The following is a 24000-nucleotide window of genomic DNA, read 5'->3' on the forward strand; positions in this document are numbered from 1 at the left end:
AGTCGTGGCTGAAGTGAGCGTTAGAAATCTAACTACAAAACTCCAGCCGCAGAAAAAAGTCAGTAGTTAAGAGCTTTCTGGGCTAACGCCGGTTCATAAAGCTCTTAACTACTGTACTCTAAAGTACACTAACACCCATAAACTACCTATGTACCCCTAAACCGAGGTCCCCCCACATCGCCGCCACTCAATTAATTTTTTTTAACCCCTAATCTGCCGACCACCACCTACGTTATACTTATGTACCCCTAATCTGCTGCCCCTAACACTGCCGATCCCTGTATTATATTTATTAACCCCTAACCTGCCACCCACAACGTCGCAGCCAGCTACCTACAATAATTAACCCCTAATCTGCCGACCGCAAAGAGCCGCCACCTACATTATAGCTATGTACCCCTAATCTGCTGCCCCTAACACCGCCGACCCCTATATTATATTTATTAACCCCTAATCTGCCCCCCTCAACGTCGCCTCCATCTGCCTATACTTATTAACCCCTAATCTGCCGAGCGGACCTGAGCGCTACTATAATAAAGTTATTAACCCCTAATCCTCCTCACTAACCCTATCATAAATAGTATTAACCCCTAATCTGCCCTCCCTAACATCGCAGACACCTAACTTCAATTATTAACCCCTAATCTGCCGACTGGAGCTCACCGCTATTCTAATAAATGTATTAACCCCTAAAGCTAAGTCTAACCCTAACACTAACACCCCCCTAAATTAAATATAATTTTAATCTAACGAAATTTATTAACTCTTATTAAATAAATTATTCCTATTTAAAGATAAATACTTACCTGTAAAATAAACCCTAATATAGCTACAATATAAATTATAATTATATTATAGCTATTTTAGGATTAATATTTATTTTACAGGTAACTTTGTAATTATTTTAACCAGGTACAATAGCTATTAAATAGTTAAGAACTATTTAATAGCTAAAATAGTTAAATAATTACAAATATACCTGTAAAATAAATCTTAACCTAAGTTACAATTAAACCTAACACTACACTATCAATAAATTAATTAAATAAAATACATATAATTATCTACAATTAAACCTAACACTACACTATCAATAAATAAATTAAATACAATTCCTACAAATAAATACAATGAAATAAACTAACTAAAGTACAAAAAATAAAAAAGAACTAAGTTACAAAAAATAAAAAAATATTTACAAACATTAGAAATATATTACAACAATTTTAAACTAATTACACCTACTCTAAGCCCCCTAATAAAATAACAAAGCCCCCCAAAATAAAAAATGCCCTACCCTATTCTAAATTACTAAAGTTCAAAGCTCTTTTACCTTGCCAGCCCTGAACAGGGCCCTTTGCGGGGCATGCCCCAAGAAGTTCAGCTCTTTTGCCTGTAAAAAAAAACATACAATACCCCCCCCCAACATTACAACCCACCACCCACATACCCCTAATCTAACCCAAACCCCCCTTAAATAAACCTAACACTAAGCCCCTGAAGATCTCCCTACCTTGAGTCGTCTTCACCCAGCCGAGCCAAATTCTTCATCCAAGCGGAGCAAGAAGAGGTCCTCCATCCGGTAGAAGTCTTCATCCAAGCGGGGCAGAAGAGGTCTTCCATCCGATTGAAGTCTTCATCCAAGAGGCATCTTCTATCGTCATCCACCCGGAGTGGAGCGGCAGCATCCTGAAGACCTCCGACGCGGAACATCCATCCTGGCCGACGACTGAACGACGAATGACGGTTCCTTTAAATGACGTCATCCAAGATGGCGTCCCTCGAATTCCGATTGGCTGATAGGATTCTATCAACCAATCGGAATTAAGGTAGGAATATTCTTATTGGCTGATGGATCCAATCAGCCAATCAGATTGAGCGCGCATTCTATTGGCTGTTCCGATCAGCCAATAGAATGCGAGCTCAATCTGATTGGCTGATTCAATCAGCCAATCAGATTTTTCCTACCTTAATTCCGATTGGCTGATAGAATCCTATCAGCCAATCGGAATTCGAGGGACGCCATCTTGGATGATGTCATTTAAAGGAACCGTCATTCGTCGTTCAGTCGTCGGCCAGGATGGATGTTTCGCGTCGGAGGTCTTCAGGATGCTGCCGCTCCACTCCGGATGGATGACGATAGAAGATGCCTCTTGGATGAAGACTTCAATCAGATGGAAGACCTCTTCTGCCCCGCTTGGATGAAGACTTCTACCGGATGGAGGACCTCTTCTTGCTCCGCTTGGATGAAGAATTTGGCTCGGCTGGGTGAAGACGACTCAAGGTAGGGAGATCTTCAGGGGCTTAGTGTTAGGTTTATTTAAGGGGGGTTTGGGTTAGATTAGGGGTATGTGGGTGGGGGGTTGTAATGTTGGGGGGGGTATTGTATGTTTTTTTTTACAGGCAAAAGAGCTGAACTTCTTGGGGCATGCCCCGCAAAGGGCCCTGTTCAGGGCTGGTAAGGTAAAAGAGCTTTGAACTTTAGTAATTTAGAATAGGGTAGGGCATTTTTTTATTTTGGGGGGCTTTGTTATTTTATTAGGGGGCTTAGAGTAGGTGTAATTAGTTTAAAATTGTTGTAATATATTTCTAATGTTTGTAAATATTTTTTTATTTTATGTAACTTAGTTCTTTTTTATTTTTTGTACTTTAGTTAGTTTATTTCATTGTATTTATTTGTAGGAATTGTATTTAATTAATTTATTGATAGTGTAGTGTTAGGTTTAATTGTAACTTAGGTTAGGATTTATTTCACAGGTAAATTTGTAATTATTTTAACTATTTTAACTATTAAATAGTTCTTAACTATTTAATAGCTATTGTACCTGGTTAAAATAAATACAAAGTTACCTGTAAAATAAATATTAATCCTAAAATAGCTATAATATAATTATAATTTATATTGTAGCTATATTAGGATTTATTTTACAGGTAAGTATTTAGCTTTAAATAGGAATAATTTATTTAATAAGAGTTAATTTATTTCGTTAGATTAAAATGATATTTAATTTATGGGGGTGTTAGTGTTAGGGTTAGACTTAGCTTTAGGGGTTAATACATTTATTAGAATAGTGGTGAGCTCCAGTCGGCAGATTAGGGGTTAATAATTGAAGTTAGGTGTCGGCGATGTTAGGGAGGGCAGATTAGGGGTTAATACTATTTATTATAGGGTTAGTGAGGCGGATTAGGGGTTAATAACTTTATTATAATAGCGGTGTGGTCCGCTCGGCAGATTAGGGGTTAATAAGTGTAGGCAGGTGGAGGCGACGTTGAGGGGGGCAGATTAGGGGTTAATAAATATAATATAGGGGTCGGCGGTGTTAGGGGCAGCAGATTAGGGGTACATAGGGATAATGTAAGTAGCGGCGGTTTACGGAGCGGCAGATTAGGGGTTAATAATAATATGCAGGGGTCAGCAATAGCGGGGGCGGCAGAATAGGGGTTAATAAGTGTAAGGTTAGGGGTGTTTAGACTTGGGGTACATGTTTTAGAGTGTTAGGTGCAGACGTAGGAAGTGTTTCCCCATAGCAAACAATGGGGCTGCGTTAGGAGCTGAACGCGGCTTTTTTGCAGGTGTTAGGTTTTTTTTCAGCTCAAACAGCCCCATTGTTTCCTATGCGGGAATCGTGCACGAGCACGTTTTTGAGGCTGGCCGCGTCCGTAAGCAACTCTGGTATCGAGAGTTGCAGTTGCGTTAAATATGCTCTATGTTCCTTTTTTGGAGCCTAACGCAGCCTTTCTGTGGACTCTCAATACCAGAGTTATTTTTATGGTGCGGCCAGAAAAAAGCCAGCGTTAGCTACGCGGGTCCTTACCGACAAAACTCTAAATCTAGCCGTAAGTGAGTGTGAAAGAAATAAATAAAAATGGAATACATGAACACCTTATTTGGTTACTTTTTGATAGACAACCTCCAATCACCACAAGCTTATTTGGAGGAGCCAATTAAGACTTGTTACTACAGTAGAGTCACAACTAGCTATGGTCATTTTGTTAGCAACATTTCTGTTGTTTTGCAGTTTATATGATAATCTCTGAGGCATTTGGGCTTGTGAAGTTGCCATATACACTTAGAACTGGAGTTCCATCTCAGAACTAGAAAGCTTAATTTTTGGACTTAAAGGACCAGTAATATTGAATAACTAAAAAAAATAGACAATTCAATACCATTTAATCTGAATTTTAAATGAGCAATAGATTTTTTTTCCTTAAAAATTAAAAGAAAAAGTTCTTTAATTTGCTGGCCCCCTGTATCATGTGACAGCCATCAGCCAATGACGGTCTCAGTCTCATATGTATACACTGTGAATCCTGCACATGCTCAGTAGTAGCTGACGCATAAGAAAGTATGCATAAAAGAATGTACAATTTGATAGTAAGTTGAAAAGGCTCTTAAAACTGCATGTCCTTTATGAATCATGAAATTTTAATCTTGGCATTAGTGTCCCTTTAAATTACATAAAAGGGAATAAAATAAATAATGTTTATGGCAAATTTGTTTTACTACACATAATGGCACATTTTATATTGCTGATTGTTTAAGATGGGGACCATCTTATATAACTTGCAGTTGTATGAAGTATTATTAAGAAGCAGGAAATTGAACACATCAACAAGTTAATAGTAATTAGTAATGTTATAAACATATAGTAGTGATCTTTATTTACTCCACCAGTGACATTTCCTGTTTAAATAATATGTGCAGTGGACTGTACCAGGTTTAGGGTATGTGTTTTAGCAAACTGTATAAAAACATTTAGCCATTTCTCCTAGGTTACTCTATATGCAGACGACAGCCTCTGTACATCTTTACTCAAAATCAGAATATTTATGGGGAATTGTTGCTGAGTATTTAGCACTAATAACAATAACATTAGCATACGTTTAAAAAACAATATACTTTATGTTACTCTGTTGTCTATTTTTCTTTTTACTGAGAAAGAGCAAAATAAAACAGATCTTTGTTTTGCAAAACACCTGCATATAGAACATGTTTTAAAAGGATTTTAGACCACTAGAGTCAAAATTAAACTTGTATGATTCTGATAGAGCACACAATGTTAAACAACTTTCCAATTCACATCCATAATCCATTATCTAAATGTGCACAATCTTTTTATATGCACAGTTTCTGAGGCATCAGTCCTACTGAGCATGTGCAAGGTTCAAACAATATACATACATTTTTAAACAAAATTTGCATTGTTTTACAGTCCATGGACACACACACCCTTAAAAAGTTGCCAATTAGGGGGTGATATAAATGAGCATCTGCACACGTCAACTAATCACTGCGCAGCATGTAAAATTCTGCATTAAACTGAATGTACCTCAGCCTCTATGGGGAGTGTAAAAAAAATAAATTTTAAGATTTAAATTACAGGGTAAGACGGAAAATCAATGAAAGTGCACTGCAAAGTTTTTTTTTCACAATGCTTAAACATCTCTTTAAAATTATACTAGGATCTCATTAGGACCCTAAAATATCCTCTTGCATTTAAAGCATTTATTACGAAAAGCTAACCGGCCGTCTCTATGCTTTTTGAAATGTACAGACACTTATGCCTGTGTGGTTATAAAGAACCTTCCATTTAAAAAGTGTTTGTGCTGTCTTTCTGTTTCCTATTCACTTTATATAATCAGACTCATCTTGTAGTGTGACCTCTGGGCAGGAGGCAGCTGAATGTTTTGAAATGACTACAATCCGATGTAGTTTATTTAAACTTTTCAGGCTTTTTTTGCCTCTTGCTTCTTGCCTTATAACTACTCACTCATTTTGAAACAAGTCTTTTTGAGAATCATTTAATATTAAGCACAATCTACCACCAGTTCTGTGTATTACATTGTAGTAAAGTATCATTTTATTCACAATGTTAAACCCTATCAGATCGTTTAAATTTTAGTATTTTTTATGTACTTATTAGTTTGTTTTTCCTATTGTATCCATATATTTTTTATAATTTTCTTTTGTAAAATATGTATGATAATTAGATTGAATAATAATGTATTTGTCATGGTGTTGTGCTGTCACTCTATGAAATAAGTTCACAAATAAAATATAATCACCAGATTTTTTTTTATTTGTGATTACAGGCAATGGTTTAGATGTTATATAATCTTAATAATAATTTTACTTACTATGATAAAGAGTTAGTTTAAAACCTTATGAACTGAGATTATTAGTAATATCAGAGATTAAACACACACAGCAGTGATAAGCAGTAAGGAACCAGTTTGTATGACATTCCCATTTGCCATGGTTGTGTTTAGAAATGGCATGGTGCTGTGGTTGCTGGAATTGCATACTGCTATTTTATTTATTCAGTCAATATTGTAACAAATTTACCTCAGTTTGTTGTTTTTTTTCCTCACATAATGATATGTGCTAATTTATTTGCATCTTGTATGTGATACATATAATTATCTATGTGTATTTATTTCTAGGTTATTTGAAAACAAAACATACCTTGCAGTTGGCAGCATGAGAACTATAATGATCAATGTTTCTTTGTACAATGCTGGAGATGATGCGTATCAATCAACTCTTCAAATGCATCTCCCAAAAGGAATTTATTTTACAAAAGTTCTAGATTTGGTAAGAATTTAAATGATCAAATTGTTCTAAACCATGTCAAGTAAATATTTTTTTATGTATCATGTGTGCTCTATTTTATTTCTTTTAATCAAATAATACTTGCACAATTAACATTATTACTTTAAACAGTCTACCAGGGTAAAAACAAACAAACTACTAAACTACTTAAAATAACCTTGTTAATATACTAATAGTAAACACAAAAATACCAGTTTTCAGTGTCTCCCTTTGGCTAATCAGTTTATCAGTCATAGAAACATAGGAACATAGATTTTAAACCAGTAGACCTATGTAGTCTGCCCAAACTTACTTCTGAAGTGTTATCTTAATTCATTTTCAGAATATCCTTACACACACATAACAGACATTCTTAAATGCCCTTTCAGTATTTTCCTTACCTATTATCAATCAGTCACCCAGTATGGGAAGATTTGCTTGTGCAAATTACTCCTAACTTGTTACAATGCAGTTTGAGATTATGACCCCTTATGCTAATGTTGATTATTTTGTGAAAAAAAAAAAAAAAAAATAATAATCCTCAGATTTGTGCCATTTTTCAATATTTGTGAATGTTTCTATCATGTCAAGGTCTCATTTCTCTACAGTAAACTATAGACGTTAAATGGACATAATACTCATATGCTAAATCACTTGAAACTGATGCAGCATAACTGTAAAAAGCTGACAGGAAAATATCACCTGAGCATCTCTATGTAAAAAGGAAGATATTTTACCTCACAATCTCCTCAGCTCACCAGAGTAAGTTCTGTGTAAAAAGTTATACTTCAAAAAAAAAAATAAAGAAATTAACTGCAGCCAATCAGCATCAACAGTGCTGAGGTCATGAACTCTTACTGTGATCTCATGAGATTTAACTTAACTTTAATGAGATTTCATAGTAAACTTCCTTAAACTGAATAGGGAAATAACATGAGTGTGCATGAGGCTCACTCCCTTGCCTGTCCCAGGACAGGCATACTGATTTGCTGCTTAAAGTCCTTTGCAATGGGCTTTGAATACTTAGGTAATTTTGAGGTAAAATATCTTTCTTTTTTACATATAGATGTTCAGGTGATATTTTCTAGTCATCTTTTTATAGCTATGCTGCATCACTTTCAAGTGTTTAAACATTTGGGTATCATGGCCCTTTAAGGTTATGGTCACAGAGTATTTTCTTACAGGTTGTATTTTTAGACGAATTTAGTATCTCGTATTTGAACAGTTTCTAGTTTATTTCATCCTTTTGTAAATGTAACCTCCAGAACTGTAGGCTATAGTCAATTTAAGTCCTGCATTTATTTGTGAAGCAAATGGTGAATATGGCCACTGACATCGGCATTAGGCTATTTTTCGGAGCTGGATTTCAGATCTTTTGCGTGTTGCACTTTCACATAAATAGATCTGGTGCCAAAAATATACGAATGCCACTACCTGCAGACAAATTCGGCATTTGTTTCACAAACAAATGAACAAATGCACAAACAAATGAACAAATGAACAAATGCACAAACAAATGAACAAATGCACTAAAAAATTAACAAATGCAGAAACAAATGAACAAATGCACATGCCTACTAATGATACCTAAAGTGATATATGAACCACACTTTTTCTAGAGCTAATGGCCTCTATTTAACAAGGTCTGGCGGACCTCGCTGAATACGGAGAGCAATACGCTCTCCGTATTCAGCATTGCACCAGCAGCTCACAAGAGCTGCTGGTGCAACGCCGCCCCCTGCAGACTCACGGCCAATGGGCCGCCAGCAGGGGTGTGTCAATCAACCTGATCGTACTCGATCGGGTTGATTTCTGGCGATGTCTGTCTGTCCGCCTGCTCAGAGCAGGCAGAAAGGTTATGGAGCAGCGGTCTTTGTGAACGCTGCTTCATAACTGCTGTTTCTGGCGAGTCTGAAGACTCGCCAGAAAAACGGGGCATCAAGCTCCTTTCGGAGCTTGATAGATAGGCCCCAATGCCTCTTCTTATACAGAAAGTATTATATCTGCCTTAATGGTTGTTCTTCTAGTTTGTTGAGCAAATTTCAAATGTGTTCTGTATTTTGTATGTAAAGCGACTTTTGGGTCTCTGCATCCTGAATGCATAACTTTGCTCTTTGCAATGCAGTTTAGATCTCAGTCATTTGTCACTTTTTTTCACTACTTATTTGATCTACAGCTCTTACAACATCAACCAGTATCAATGATTATGATATATATAAATGTCACATAAAACAAGCTCAAGAACTGTCCCCATCAGCACACTTATTTGAATGACCTCTAGTAATTGAACCACTCTGATTTATGTTTCTAACTTGCATTAATGTGACTGACCACTGTTCGGCTACTTGAGTATTGTAGATTATGGTGATTGCCCTAGATTTGTAACCATTTTAACTATATTTCCAGTGCAATCAAGTAAATGTATCAAGATACTGTATTTTAGATTAAAAACCTCCAAAAAATCTTTAAAAATATGGAAAAATAATGCAGATGTGCTAAACTGACTGTTTGAATGCAAATTATTCAAATGTTCTACTTATGTTTCTGTAACGAAAACCTGGGAAGTCTGCCTGCTGAAATAAATATCACTGAAATGATAAACTTTAAATAGTTATTGGCCACATTATATACATTGTCTTCATGTTGTCTAAATATTTTCTTTTATCTTCAGCAAGAAAAACAGATGAACTGTGCAGTCAATGACGAAGATGACCAGTTGAATAGATTAGACTGCAATGTTGGTCATTTTTATGTTGATTCACTTTCAAAGGTATGTTTGGGATGTCTTTCTAATCTACTAAAGTATGATTGTATTCAAAATGTTTCTATCGTACATGTAAAATGACAGCATTTAAAGATGCTGAAATTATTTTTGCCAAAAAATGTAGACTAAATGCATTTTAAAGTAAAACAAATGTTCATTGGCTAATAAGGACAACTGTTGTATATGGGGGGGGGATACAGCTCTGCAAACCTGCAAATAACGATTAGTTTATTCAGCAAAGGGAAATGTATATTCCTAGAAAATAAATATATAATAGATTTAAAAAAAAACATCTAAAATTATTTGGGAGGCATCACTAAAATGCTGAGTTATTGATTCAAACTGTTTGAATTTGCTTTACGTGTGATAAAATGAATCCTTATCTGATACAGAGCCTTAATCCTACAACTTTTTTCTCAAGTACGTACTCTATATCAAATAAAGAAAATATTTTCCAGTACAAAGTTTAATTGCCCCAGAGAATACTGAAAGGTTGTTTTGATTATGCTTTCATCAAGAAGATACCTTTATCTTACTCACCATTTAAAGCACTGCACAGGGAAATCATTTTATCTGACTGAAATAAAAAAAATAAGAGCTATGAAATACATTGGTTAGATTAATACAAACTAAGAGAAAGAAAAATAGGTATAAAAATAAATAAAAAAATGTGCATTTTAATTTAACAATCATTTGAGTAGTATAAATTTCTTAAAACAATTATTTTAGTAAAATATAGACATTGTATTAACCCTTTTCTGTCAGCCTGGAATGGTTTTGGTGAGGTTTGGTGAAGCATATGAAAATTCTGTGCAGTCAGCATTTTCATAAAAACACATTTCCCAGACTTTATTAAGTATAAGTGTAAATGACACTCAAAAATCTCACATTTTTAAGGTGTTAGCAAGAGATAAAGACAATGTCATCATTATTTTTTCACATAAACCTTTTGCTTAAATATTTAAAATTAAACAGTTTCCTTACCAGACAACCCGTGTCTTGTATCATGTAGTACAGATAACAGTGAAGAATTTAATTCTGTACCACATCTATCAAGGGATATACTGTATATCATATCATCTCTTGTTCTTTCCCAGAATCCTTTGCTCTTTTTATGTAACAGGAATAATTAAAGATATACACATAGGGTAAAAACTATTGTCTAATTTGTTAGTGGTATCTCCGTGCCATAGCACAGATTTAATCACTGTAAATGCTTTATTCACTTAAAATAGGTTTGTGTTCTGAAAGAAGTAAATTGATCAGAGTTTTCCTTTTTCAAGAATTAAATGCTTTATATTATTGGTGGGCTACATTTTTCAAAATGCTTGAAAAGGTTATAAATGTTTTTTTTTTTTGTTTTTTTGTTTTTTTTAATTTATTGACCAAAAGCAAAATAGCAGCCTTACAATTCGGCTTACCTTTCACCACGCAGGGTATACCGAAACAAAATTTTAGCCCGACATTTTGGGCTAGCATTTCACCACACAGGGTGTTTACACTAATTATGGAATCTCAGAGTGCTAATAAACATAAATTAAGTTTTAACTTAAAAAACCACAACCTATATTCAGATGTTTCTTCAACTTTCAAATTAGACTCTACCTCAGCAAACATTCAATTACCCTGTTGGGGCTATGTCACTATAGAGAGAACCCTTCCTGTAGAAACTTGGACATTACAGTGGTAGCTGAATTATCTAAAGTCATTTCTCAAATTGTATATCTTGCTTTTGGGGCTTTTACCTATTATAATAAGACCCCAACTGAAGACAATACTTGAAACACAATCTGCAAAACAGACAAACAATAAACAAATAAATAAAAAAAAAAAAAAAGAAAGAAAGAAACAACAATAATAGCAAGAAAAAAAACAAAAAAAAACCCAACTCCACTCCCCCACTTCCCTCCTCCCTATTTGTTCGAAGTGCTGTTTGAACATAATCAAGTTGCCACAGGTAATATTTATTTAGCCCAGTAAAGTTATCTTACCCCGGAATATCAAGTTAGCCCGTGCCCCACTCTTGGGGTATCTTGTTTTTTAACAAAAGTAACATGAATTCGGGGGAATTTTGTAAGGGTAGTATGAGCTGCTTTTGTACTATCAATGGCTTTTCCCTGATTATATTTAACCATTTTGAAAAGAAAGCCTTAAGTCTCTTTTCTGAGTAAGGTCTAATATTAAATAGCTCAATCGTCATCTGCGTATCCATTGTATTAATAAATTCTTTCAAACTAGGCTCTTCTGATGCTTTCCATCTTTTAAATATTATGTTACGAGCGGCTAAAATAGCCAAATTTATAAGAAGTTTATCTGATTTATTATCACCTTCATCATATAACAGGAAAACATTGACTGTAGTCAAAGATGTTTTAATACTTAAAAATTTATTAAGCCAGTAATTAACTTTGCCCCAAAATTGCAATACTTTTGGGCAAGCCCAAAGACAATGGATAATATCAGCAGTCTCAGCTTTACATTTAAAACATTTACAGCATAGTGTTTTATCAGCCCATTTATTAATTTTGTCAGGGGTTAAATAATAATTATTTAATAGTTTATATTGAGACTCTTTCCAACTATGCACTGAGGTGGCCATATCCAAATTAATAAAACTTTTTTTAACCTCTTGTGATTGCACCTGCGGGAAATACCTATTCATGTAGGTTGTAATTTTTTCCACTTGCATCATCCCAGATATGTTACATACCATGTTGTACCATATAGAAATTGATCTCTTCCCAGCTTTATATAATTTTAGACCAGAGTCTATTTCTGACCACTCCCACTCAGACCCGAAATGTTGGCGTAGTTGATTAAGATAACTCCTACTCTGTAAAAAAAAAAAGGTTATAAATGTTATTTTAAAATTGACTGAGCAACCAGATAACAGCAGATTCTAAAAACCAAAGTACTCTATGGCAGCAGTGTTTTGCAACATTATTTGTAGCTTTGTGATACATTGTTGCAAAACACTGCTGCCATTGGGCAAGATTACAAGTCGCGTGGTTTGAGTTTTCCGCGTGCAATCAATTTCCATTGCGCAGCTATTACAAGTCTTGAAAAATTGTGCATTCACGTTTTAAGCAACAAAAGAGCTGTAGTTAACAGTTTTGCGCAACATAAAAGTTTCACGAAACACTTCAAAATACATTACAAAGTACAGTTACACTCATTAACACTATAATAAAAAAATCTTTCAAAAAAAATATTACACACAAAAGTTATAAGGACTAAAATATACGAGATCTCGGGTGTTAGGGAAAAAAAAGCAGAGGCAGGGATTTTACATTGACATACATACACATACATAGAGAAACATGTGTATGTATATATATATATATAAAGATATGTTTCACTATGGAGATAATGAAAATATATCACTATACAATCTTATGCACATTAAACAATATCTCACTCTCAGAGGGATTTTCAAAGAGATATTCGTAAATAGATCTCAAGATATATAGACATACTGTATATAGACATACATACATATATATATATATATTCATATCTTGCTATAAATAGTATCAGTCAAAAAATCATCACATATATAGAGAAATATTTATTTATAAATAATTAGAACATATTCCATTACGAAAACATTTTCACAATATGAAATATTCGCATTTTCATGTACACTTTGAGGAGAATTATGTCAAGGGCTTTGCCCTATTATGGTTTTTTTCTATTTGTCGTCTCCATTGACTTCTATGGGGAATACGTGAATGAGAACACAATTTGGCTGTTTGGATTACGTGGCTTAAGGCTCGCGCAAAATAAGTTATTTTGCAACTTGTAATAGCTGTGCAACCCCAAATGCGAAAAAGGGCATTTAGCTCTTTTTCAATTGCCCAAACCCCTAAGCTAAAAATAAAAGCCACCCAATAAACCCTTAAAAAAAACAGTAACCCCCGAAGATCCACTTACAGTTTTGAAGATCGAACATCCATCCTTAACGAAGCCAGGAGAAGTCTTCATCCAAGCGGCAAGAAGTCTTCATCCAAGCCGGCAGAAGTGGTCCTCCAGACGGGCAGAAGTCTTCATCCAGATGGCATCTTCTATCTTCATCCATCCAGCGCGGAGCGGCTTCATCTTCAAGACATCCTGCACGGAGCATCCTCTTCTTCCGACGACTAACGACAAATGAAGGTTCCTTTAAGTGACGTCATCCAAGATTTCGTCCCTTGAATTCCAATTGGCTGATAGAATTCTATAAGCCAATCGAAATTAAAGGTGAAAAATTCCTATTGGCTGATGCAATCAGCCAATAGGATTGAGCTTGCATTCTATTGGCTGATTGTAACAGCCAATAGAATGCGATCTCAATCCTATTGGCTGATTGCATCAGCCAAAAGGATTTTTTCACCTTTAATTCCGATTGGCTGATAGAATTCTATCAACCAATCGGAATTCAAGGGACGCCATCTTGGATGACGTCACTTAAAGGAAACTTCATTTGTCATTAGTAGTCGAAAGAAGAGGATGCTCCACGCCGGATGTCTTGAAGATGGAGCCGCTCCACGCCGGATGGATGAAGATAGAAGATGCCGTCTGGATGAAGACTTCTGCCCGTCTAGAGGACCACTTCTTCCAGCTTGGATGAAGACTTCTCCCGGCTTCGTTGAAGACTTCTTGTCGCTTGGATGGAGACTTCTCCTGGCTTTGTTGAGGATGGATGTCCGGTCTTCAAAACTGTAAGTGGATCTTCGGGGGTTAGTGTTAGGTTTTTTTAAGGGTTTATTGGGAGGGTTTTATTTTTAGCTTAGGGGTTTGGGCAATTGAAAAAAAGCTAAATGCCCTTTTAAGGGCAATGCCCACCCAAATGCCCTTTTCAGGGCAATGGGGAGCTTAGGTTTTTTTAGATTTGTTTTTTATTTGGGGGGTTGGTTGTGTGGGTGGTGGGTTTTACTGTTGGGGGGTTGTTTGCATTTTTTTTACATGTAAAAGAGCTGATTTCTTTGGGGCAATGCCCCGCAAAAGGCCCTTTTAAGGGCTATTGGTAGTTTAGTTTAGGCTAGGGTGTTTTTTTATTGGGGGGGGGGGCTTTTTTTATTTAGATAGGGCTATTAGATTAGGTGTAATTAGTTTAGTTTAAATCTGATAATTTCTTTTTTTATTTTGTGTAATTTAATGGGGTTTTTTTGTAATTTAGGTAATTGTATTTAATTTAGGTAATTATATTTAATTTAGGTAATTGATTTAATTGTAGTGTAAGGTTAGGTTTTATTATAAGGCAGGTTAGGTTTTATTTTACAGGTACATTTGTATTTATTTAGCTAGGTAGTTAGTAAATAGTTAATAACTATTTACTAACTATTCTACCTAGTTAAAGTGAAGGTAAACTTACCTTCATGTCGATCTAGTATTACCTTCTTTGTTCCAAATCAATAGGAGTTTAATTTATCAACTTTTATCAATCTTATTGTAAAGAAAGTTATCGGCTTTATAAAGTGATTGCTGACGCTTTACAAATCCGACCCGTTTTTTTTGGGGGGGGTTTTAGAGGCTCAATGACGTTTTTACCTTGTCCAATTGAAAATCCGGACTGTAAAAAAAAAGGATAATGCATGCGCATATCATCAAGGAGGCAGATGACGTGGGGTGACGGCTGCCTAACGGCCAGATTTTCAGTTGGACAAGGTGAAAACGTGATCAAAACTAAACACTAAATAAAAAAAAACGGGTTGAATTTGTAAAACGTCAGAAATCAATTAATAAAGCCTATAACTTTGTTTACAATAAGATTTATAAAAATGTATTAATTAAACTCCTATTGATTTTGATCAAAGAAGGTAATACTAGATCGACATGAAGGTAAGTTTACCTTCACTTTAACATAAATACAAACTTGCCTGTGAAATAAAAATAAACCCTAAGCTAGCTACAGTGTAACTATTAGTTATATTGTAGCTAGCTTAGGGTTTATTTTACAGGTAAGTATTTAGTTTTAAATAGGAATTATTTAGTTATTAATAGTATGTTTTATTTAGATTTATTTTAATTATATTTAAGTTAGGGGGTGTTAGGGTTAGGGTTAGACTTAGGTTTAGGGGTTAATAAATTTAGTATAGTGGTGGCAACGTTGGGGGCAGCAGATTAGGGGTTAATAAATGTAGGTAGGTGGCGGCGATTTTAGGGGTGGCAGATTAGGGGTTAATAATATTTAACTATGCTTGTTATGCGGGAGTGTGGCAGATTAGGGGTTAATATGTTTATAATAGTGGCGGCGATGTCCGGAGCGGCAGATTAGGGGTTAATAAATATAATGTAGGTGTCAGCGATGTTGGGGGCGGCAGATTAGGGGTTAATAAGTGTAAGATTAGGGGTGTTTAGACTCAGGGTTCATGTTAGGGTGTTAGGTGTAAACATAAATTTAGTTTTCCCATAGGAATCAATGGGGCTGCGTTACGGAGCTTTACGCTGCTTACTTTCAGGTGTTAGACTTTCTCTCAGCTGGCTCTCCCCATTGATGTCTATGGGGAAATCGTGCACGAGCACGTAAAACCAGCTCACCGCAGCTTTTAGCAGCGCTGGTATTGGAGTGCGGTATGGAGCTCAATTTTGCTCTACGCTCACTTCTTGCCTGTTAACGCCGGGTTTTTAAAAACCTGGAATACCAGCGCTGTAGGGAAGTGAGCGGTGGTATTAACTTGCAAGTTAGCACCGCACCCCTCATAACGCAAAACTCATAATCTAGCCCTTAGTTTGCTAATATTTGGATAGTCTATTGACCCTGGTGTTATATTGAAACTACAGACACTTAAGGATGCAATATACAATTTTATGGTTAAAGGGGCATGCAAGTCAAAAATAAACTGTCATGATTCACATAGAACATGTCATTTTAAGACATTTTCTTTTCAGTATGGTATTCCATTATCAAATTACTTTGTTTGCATGGTATCCTTTGTTGAAAAAACATATTTAAATATGATCAACAACAGCAATGTACTATTTGGATCTAGCTAGTAATTGGTGAGTACACACATTCTTGTCATTGGCTCACCAGATGTGATCACCTAGGTCCCAGTAGTGCATTACCTATCCTGAGCTGTATTTAACTGTGTTTAATCCATTTGGAGAGCATTTTTCTTTTTGTACTTTTTTGTCCCTTTCAAATAAAGCAAGTTTTCATTTGAAATTTCACAGGACAAGTTAGGTTTATGCTTACATTTTTTATTCTTTATTTATAATCAGTAGATAATACATAACATCAAGACCATAATAACATATATTTATTTTATCAAAACAAAATTAAATGATGTCTCTTCCCCATTGATTAGAATATTTATGTATCTATGCGGATGCCTAGTATATATGTAACTATTCTTTTTAAATTGTTCTTAAACCATTCCCTTTAGCTAAATCTGCTTGGGGAAAAAACAAGTTTTTTTTTAAGCTAATACATTATTTTACTCCAAAACGTCTTATTTTCCCTAATGGCAAAAATTATTTTACATTGTTTCATGAGATATTTTTAATTGCAGCATTTTAAATGTCAATAATGCTTTTCAGATGCTTCGCTTTTATGTTTTAACCCGACAACAACTTTAGACTGTAACAAATTAATCTGTGCCCAAACTTAAAGGGACAGTAATCACAGTAGAATAGCATAATAAATGCACATAGGTAATATTTTTTTTATTTTCCTCCCAAATGCATCATGTGGCAGTCATCAGCCAATCAAAAAAAAATATATATACTGTAGATCTTGCACATTTTGAGCTAGTGCCTCAGAATGTATGCAAACAAAAAAAGAGTGTGCACATTTAGATCATGGATGTGAATTGGAAAGTTGTTTAAAACCATGTGCTCTATCTGAAGCCTGAGAGTTTAATTTTGATTTTAGTGGTACTTTAAAGGAACAGTAAACACTTTGAGATTGTCACATAAAATATTTAGTTATACACAATGAAACAGCTTTGCAATATATTTTATTATGCATTCTGCCCCCTTTTCATGTATTTCTAATTCTATGAATTTAAACTGTACCCTGCTGACCTCTCAATGCTAGTGGTCCCTTATTGACTTTATCAGATAACAACTGCAAAACAATGCATTTTATACTAACTTTAGGACAGTGGCTTCTTGGCTCCTTCAAATAAGCCAAATGGAGGGAGGAGTTTGGCTATTGAAAAATAATTGCAGTAAAATGGATGTTTGTTTTAAATACATTAAAGGCACAGTACACTGTAAAATTGTTTTTATATTAATGTATTTTCATTGACTTGTTATACCAGCTGCAGAGTATAAAATGTAATTGAAATGCATTTTCATGTTTATCTGTGTATATGAAGTAGCTGGTTTTGTGATTTTATACCACAGCCCATTACAATGGGTTGAGCTTCAGGTAATATCAGATCTCATTATGTTATCACTTTGTGTACACACACTTGCTTCCTTATCTTATATTTGTCTGGAAAACTAACGCTCAATACATAGAGAGAACAATGGACATTTATTATTTTATTACTCAACTATCCTGCACCCACTGTGAGTGTAATTTCTTCTGCTGGCTGTGTTTACTTAGGCTATTTAATAGCTAAGACTCCAGTATCAAAACTTTCAGAATAGGTTGGGAAACCACAAGATAAATCAGCTATTTCAAAGGCCAAAATAGGGGTAAAGGGGCTACTTGTAAACAATTTAATACACCCCAGCAGGTAAAATGGATCATTTGCAACAATTTAAATGGGAGAACATTTTTGGGTGAACTGTCCCTTTAAGACTTGACTGATATGTTATTTTATAGCACAATAGAAATGTCTTGTAATTAAAAGGTGTTTACTGTCCCTTTATCACTGTTATAGATCTGTAATGGAACTATGTACATACTCAGTAATTATGTTCTTGTTATATCTGTGCTTCTATGCTTAATACATTTATTTTTTCTGTTATAGTACGTTATCAATATCAGTATAACCTTAAACTTGGTCTTGATTTCTTTTTATTGTACAGCACAAGTATTGTATACAATGATATCCATTTATAATTTATTTACCTTCAGATTTTTGCATTGAACCTAGTTAAATGTCATTTTAAAATTATTCTAAAACATTTTTTCAGACTTTCACAGTTACTTTATCCATTCATTGTGCTATAGATATGCTGACACCAAGGTACATTGAGTATGTCTCTAAAATACTTAATAATTCAGGATGTGCTAACAAAACAACATTGTTTCATACAACTTGCAGGTCTAGCAAACAAACAAAAAGGAGGGGGGGGGATTTGTTAAGTCCTGTGTCAGCAGTCACTACCAGAATACCTGGATGAGTTAGTAATAACATGCAATGTATTATTTTATTTAATACTCTGACTTTAGGAGCAATTTACACATTAATCTCTTTTTTAAAAGTGACTTTAAACAAACCCTGTCCATATCAGTGATAGTTGATAAATGGTGTTCATCATGCAGATATAGGGGGCGATTTATCAAGCTGAGGTGGACAGGGGCGCACATACGTGCCCCTGTCCACCGCAGCTCATCTCTGGTGGGCTGAATTCCCCTGGCAGAATTCAGCATTGCACACGAGCACTATTTTGCGCTTGCGTGCTATCACACCCCCTGCCCGCGCACAGCCAATCACGCATGGGCAGCAGCTGTCAATCTCCCCAGTTGGACTATACCGGGGAGATTGAAATTCGCAATTTTAGAGGTGGCGAAAGGTTAGGAAAGCAGCAGTCTGATGAACGTAGCTTTTAAATACGGCTTGCAGGTTCTCAGTCATATGGGGTCGAAAGGCTTACGAAGCCTTTGATAAATCGACCCCTTATTGTGTTGGCTAAATTGTTTAGAAAAAACATTTTAACACACCTGATACCTATATAGCATGCCCAATACATTCAATGGGAAGACGCCTTAATGTTAAAGATATCAGTTAAAGGGACACTAAACCCACATTTTTTTGTTCATGATTCAGATAGAGCATCCATTTTAAGCAATTTTCTAATTTACTTCTACTATCAATTTTTCTTCGTCCTCTTGCTCTATTTGAAAAGCAGGAATGTAAAGCTTAAGAGCCAGCCCAATTTAAGTCCAGCACCCTGGATAGCCCTTGCTTATTGGTGGCTCCTAAGCTTTACATTCCTGCTTTTCAAATAAAGATAGCAAGAGAACGAAGACAAATTAAAATAGGAGTAAATTAGAAAATTGCTTAAAATATCATTAAAGAAAAAAATTGGGTTTAGTATCCCTTTAAGTTAGAGAGTTTAATGGGATATTTTCTAGTTAGTTTTTTTACAGATATGCTGCATCACTTTCAAGTAATTCAACAGTTCGCTATCATTTTTCTTAAACATTGAAAGGGTAGCATAGAACTAAATGAAAAAATACACTACGCTAGCAGATTGGTTTTGTGCTTGCTTGTTAAGCGGAATGAATCATTTAAGTGCAAGCTCTCTTATCTGAGGGATATTATGCATTCAATGTGACTATTGTAGCGAGCTTGTATGATAAATAGTAATTATGTAATGTAGGCCATAGTTATCTAGGGTCAGTAATGCAAAACCTACCAGATCTACATTACACTGCTGCTTTATCTGCATTACACTGCTGCTTTATCTGCATTACACTGCTGCTTTATCTGCATTACACTGCTGCTTTATCTGCATTACACTGCTGCTTTATCTGCATTACACTGCTGCTTTATCTGCATTACACTGCTGCTTTATCTGCATTACACTGCTGCTTTATCTGCATTACACTGCTGCTTTATCTGCATTACACTGCTGCTTTATCTGCATTACACTGCTGCTTTATCTGCATTACACTGCTGTTTTATCTGCATTACACTGCTGCTTTATCTGCATTACACTGCTGCTTTATCTGCATTACACTGCTGCTTTATCTGCATTACACTGCTGCTTTATCTGCATTACACGGCTGTTTTATCTGCATTACATTGCTGTTTTATCTGCATTACACTGCTGCTTTATCTGCATTACACTGCTGCTTTATCTGCATTACACTGCTGCTTTATCTGCATTACACTGCTGCTTTATTTGCATTACACTGCTGCTTTATCTGTATTATACTGCTGCTTTATCTGCATTACACTGCTGCTTTATCTGCATTGCACTGCTGCTTTATCTGCATTACACTGCTGCTTTATCTGCATTACACTGCTGCTTTATCTGCATTACACTGCTGCTTTATCTGCATTACACGGCTGTTTTATCTGCATTACATTGCTGTTTTATCTGCATTACACTGCTGCTTTATCTGCATTACACTGCTGCTTTATCTGCATTACACTGCTGCTTTATCTGTATTACACTGCTGCTTTATCTGCATTACACTGCTGCTTTATCTGCATTACACTGCTGCTTTATCTGCATTACACTGCTGCTTTATCTGTATTACACTGCTGCTTTATCTGCATTACACTGCTGTTTTATCTGCATTACATTGCTGTTTTATCTGCATTACACTGCTGCTTTATCTGTATTACACTGCTGCTTTATCTGCATTACACTGCTGCTTTATCTGCATTACACTGCTGCTTTATCTGCATTACACTGCTGCTTTATCTGCATTACACTGCTGTTTTATCTGCATTACACTGCTGCTTTATCTGCATTACACTGCTGCTTTATCTGCATTACACTGCTGCTTTATCTGCATTACACTGCTGTTTTATCTGCATTACACTGCTGTTTTATCTGCATTACACTGCTGTTTTATCTGCATTACACTGCTGTTTTTTCTGCATTACACTGCTGTTTTATCTGCATTACACTGCTGCTTTATCTGTATTACACTGCTGCTTTATCTGCATTACACTGCTGCTTTATCTGTATTACACTGCTGCTTTATCTGCATTACGCTGCTGCTTTATCTGCATTACGCTGCTGCTTTATCTGCATTACACTGCTGCTTTATCTGCATTACACTGCTGCTTTATCTGCATTGCACTGCTGCTTTATCTGCATTACACTGCTGCTTTATCTGCATTACACTGCTGTTTTATCTGCATTACACTGCTGCTTTATCTGCATTACACTGCTGTTTTATCTGCATTACACTGCTGTTTTATCTGCATTACACTGCTGCTTTATCTGCATTACACTGCTGCTTTATCTGCATTACACTGCTGCTTTATCTGCATTACACTGCTGCTTTAACTTTGCTATAATAAATGCATGATTTTGCGTTACATTTTACATGAGACTCTTTGTCTATATGCTTTTTTTAAATAAATATTTCTGCTCAATATTCCTCTCATTAATTTATTTCAGCATCAGTTTTCATTTCTCTTGGATGCAAGTTCCCTTACCAGAGCAGAAGATGACCTGAACATAACCATAACAGTAAACTGGTAAATATTTATGTAATAGATCTAATGTACGGTGTTAAAGGAACAATTAAAGTCCTTCTAAATGCTTATAGGGCCATAATAATAAAAAAATGACATGCTCTAATTTGTTTATGCATATCATTTGAAGATTATCAGCGGCAGGTTCTGCTCAGCACCAGCAGTGTTCTGCGGGTCCCAAGTGGCACTTTTACTTTGTGTTTATCTCTCTTTTGCGGTAGTAGTGCAGGGTCAATAGTCTTAAAATTAAATAAAAATCTAACTAATTAGAGCGTGTAATTGTATGACTATGTTGACCCTTTAAGTAAACCTAACTAAAAGGTGTGCACTGGTTTTATTTATGTGGCCTGATTTTCCTGTAATGTGACTTCTTAACACTGTGCTTTTTACACAACCCTAAGAAGTTGAAGTACATTAACACATATTATGTGACACTGTAACATGCTACTCAGTGATTGACTGAATCAGTGCAGAAGCTCATTTATAGCTGGCTCTTAACTGGCCACAGCAGCTGTGAGCTGGCCAACATATTCAAGAGGGTGTTCAATGGAATGGGTGATAAAGGGATTATCGTTTTAAAAGGGACAGTCAACTCAAAAAATGTTATTGTTTAAAAAGATAGACAATCCCTTTATTACCCATTCCCCAGTTTTGCACAACAAACACAGTTATATTAATATACTCCTTACCTCTGTGATTACCTTGTATCTAAGCATCTTCTGACAGCTCCCTGATCATGTGACATTTTATTTATTATCTATTGACTTGCAGTTACTACTGTGTTGTGCTAACTCTTAAATACCTCCCCGGGCATGAACATAATGTTATCTATACGGCTCACATGAACTAGCAGTCTCCTGTTGTGAAAAGCAAATTAAAAAGCATGTGATGAAGAGGCTGTCTATAGTGGCTTAGAAACAGGCAGAACTTTAGAGGTTTAAATGTTATAAATTATATTAATATAACAATGTTGGTTGTGCAAAGCTGGGGAATGGGTAGTAAAGGCGCTGTCTATCTTTAAATAATAACAATTTTTGTATTGACCGTCCCTTTCAACAATAAAAATTTTCAAGTAGAGCAGAGCCTTTTAAAATGTTACATTCTTATAAAGCATATTTTTTACTCACCCCTGTGCTGAAGCGGTTTTTAGACTTTTTCAGCAAATCATTCATGTTCAGAAAATATCATAAGTTTTAAGACAAGGGCCAGCATTTATTAAGCTGCCATAGGACATTGGGCTAAGTAAAGCAGTATCTGTCACCTGCATTTGTTGTTACACAAGTACAAACTTGTGGTGCCATTTCCTCTGCTCTTGCACAAGCGATTGCACCAGAGTAGGGTTATAGGGGTCCATTTATCATTGTGCGGACGGACATGATCCGCTATAGTGAACCATGTCCGTCGCACAATGATAAATGCCGACAGCATACACTGTCGGCATTTATCATTGCACCAGCAGTTCTTGTGAACTGCTGGTGCAACGCCGCCCCCTGCAGATTCGCGGCCAATCAGTGTCAATCATCCTGATGGTATTGGATCGGGTTGATTTTTGGCGATGTCTGTCCGCCGCCTCAGAGCATTCGGACAGGTTATGGAGCAGCGGTCTTTAGACCACTGCTTCATAACTTGTGTTTCTGGCGAGGCTGAAGTCTCGCCAAAAACACCGGGCATTAAGCTCCGTTCAGAGCTTGATAAATAGACCCCTAAGTGTTGTTTTTTTCATTATTTTTTTATCAAACCTAGTAGATAACATTGTGTGAGCCGTTCTTTTGTAAAGTTTACATTCAAACGTTTTATTATTCTACATTTATTATCATGTAATTTCCCCCCAATAAAGAATATATATATATATATATATATATATATATATATATATATATATATATACATATATATATATATATATATGTGTGCAACAAAAACTTGCACTCGCTGGTCTTTTTAAATACACTTTTTACTGTGCAAATATAGTGACGTTTCGGGGGCAAAATATATTACACAGTGTAATGACATCTCATACAATATATAGAGCAAACAAACATAATAAACCCCTCCCCCCAATTAAGACCAAAAAAACGCCAAAATGGAGTCATGGTAACAACCTTGTGACAATAATAAACAAACAGTGATTATATTGTTGACATGTCTAGACAAAGTATACAACAACTTCCTGAAAATAATCAGTGGCATTATAGTAACCAAACAGCAACATGGAACCATAATCTTATATATAAGGCAATTACTAAAATGTTTAAGGCTTGTGTATTCAAAGGTTACGAGCAAGAGCTGCAGACACCTATGTTGTAACGTAGTAATTGCCA

General features: G+C 35.5%; 1 protein-coding gene across 1 annotated transcript in view; it reads left to right on the forward strand.

Annotated features, from left to right (window-relative positions):
• The window catches only part of ITGA4 (integrin subunit alpha 4), a 292692-nt gene that overhangs the window by 223578 nt on the left and 45114 nt on the right, over positions 1–24000 (forward strand). Inside the window, exons 18-20 of the mRNA XM_053698521.1 lie at positions 6445–6595; positions 9264–9362; positions 21603–21682. Of these exons, the coding sequence (XP_053554496.1) occupies positions 6445–6595; positions 9264–9362; positions 21603–21682 (330 nt within the window). The remainder of the gene's footprint in view (positions 1–6444; positions 6596–9263; positions 9363–21602; positions 21683–24000) is intronic.

The sequence above is a fragment of the Bombina bombina genome, chromosome 1, assembly GCF_027579735.1.
Source record: "Bombina bombina isolate aBomBom1 chromosome 1, aBomBom1.pri, whole genome shotgun sequence".
NCBI lineage: Eukaryota > Metazoa > Chordata > Amphibia > Anura > Bombinatoridae > Bombina > Bombina bombina.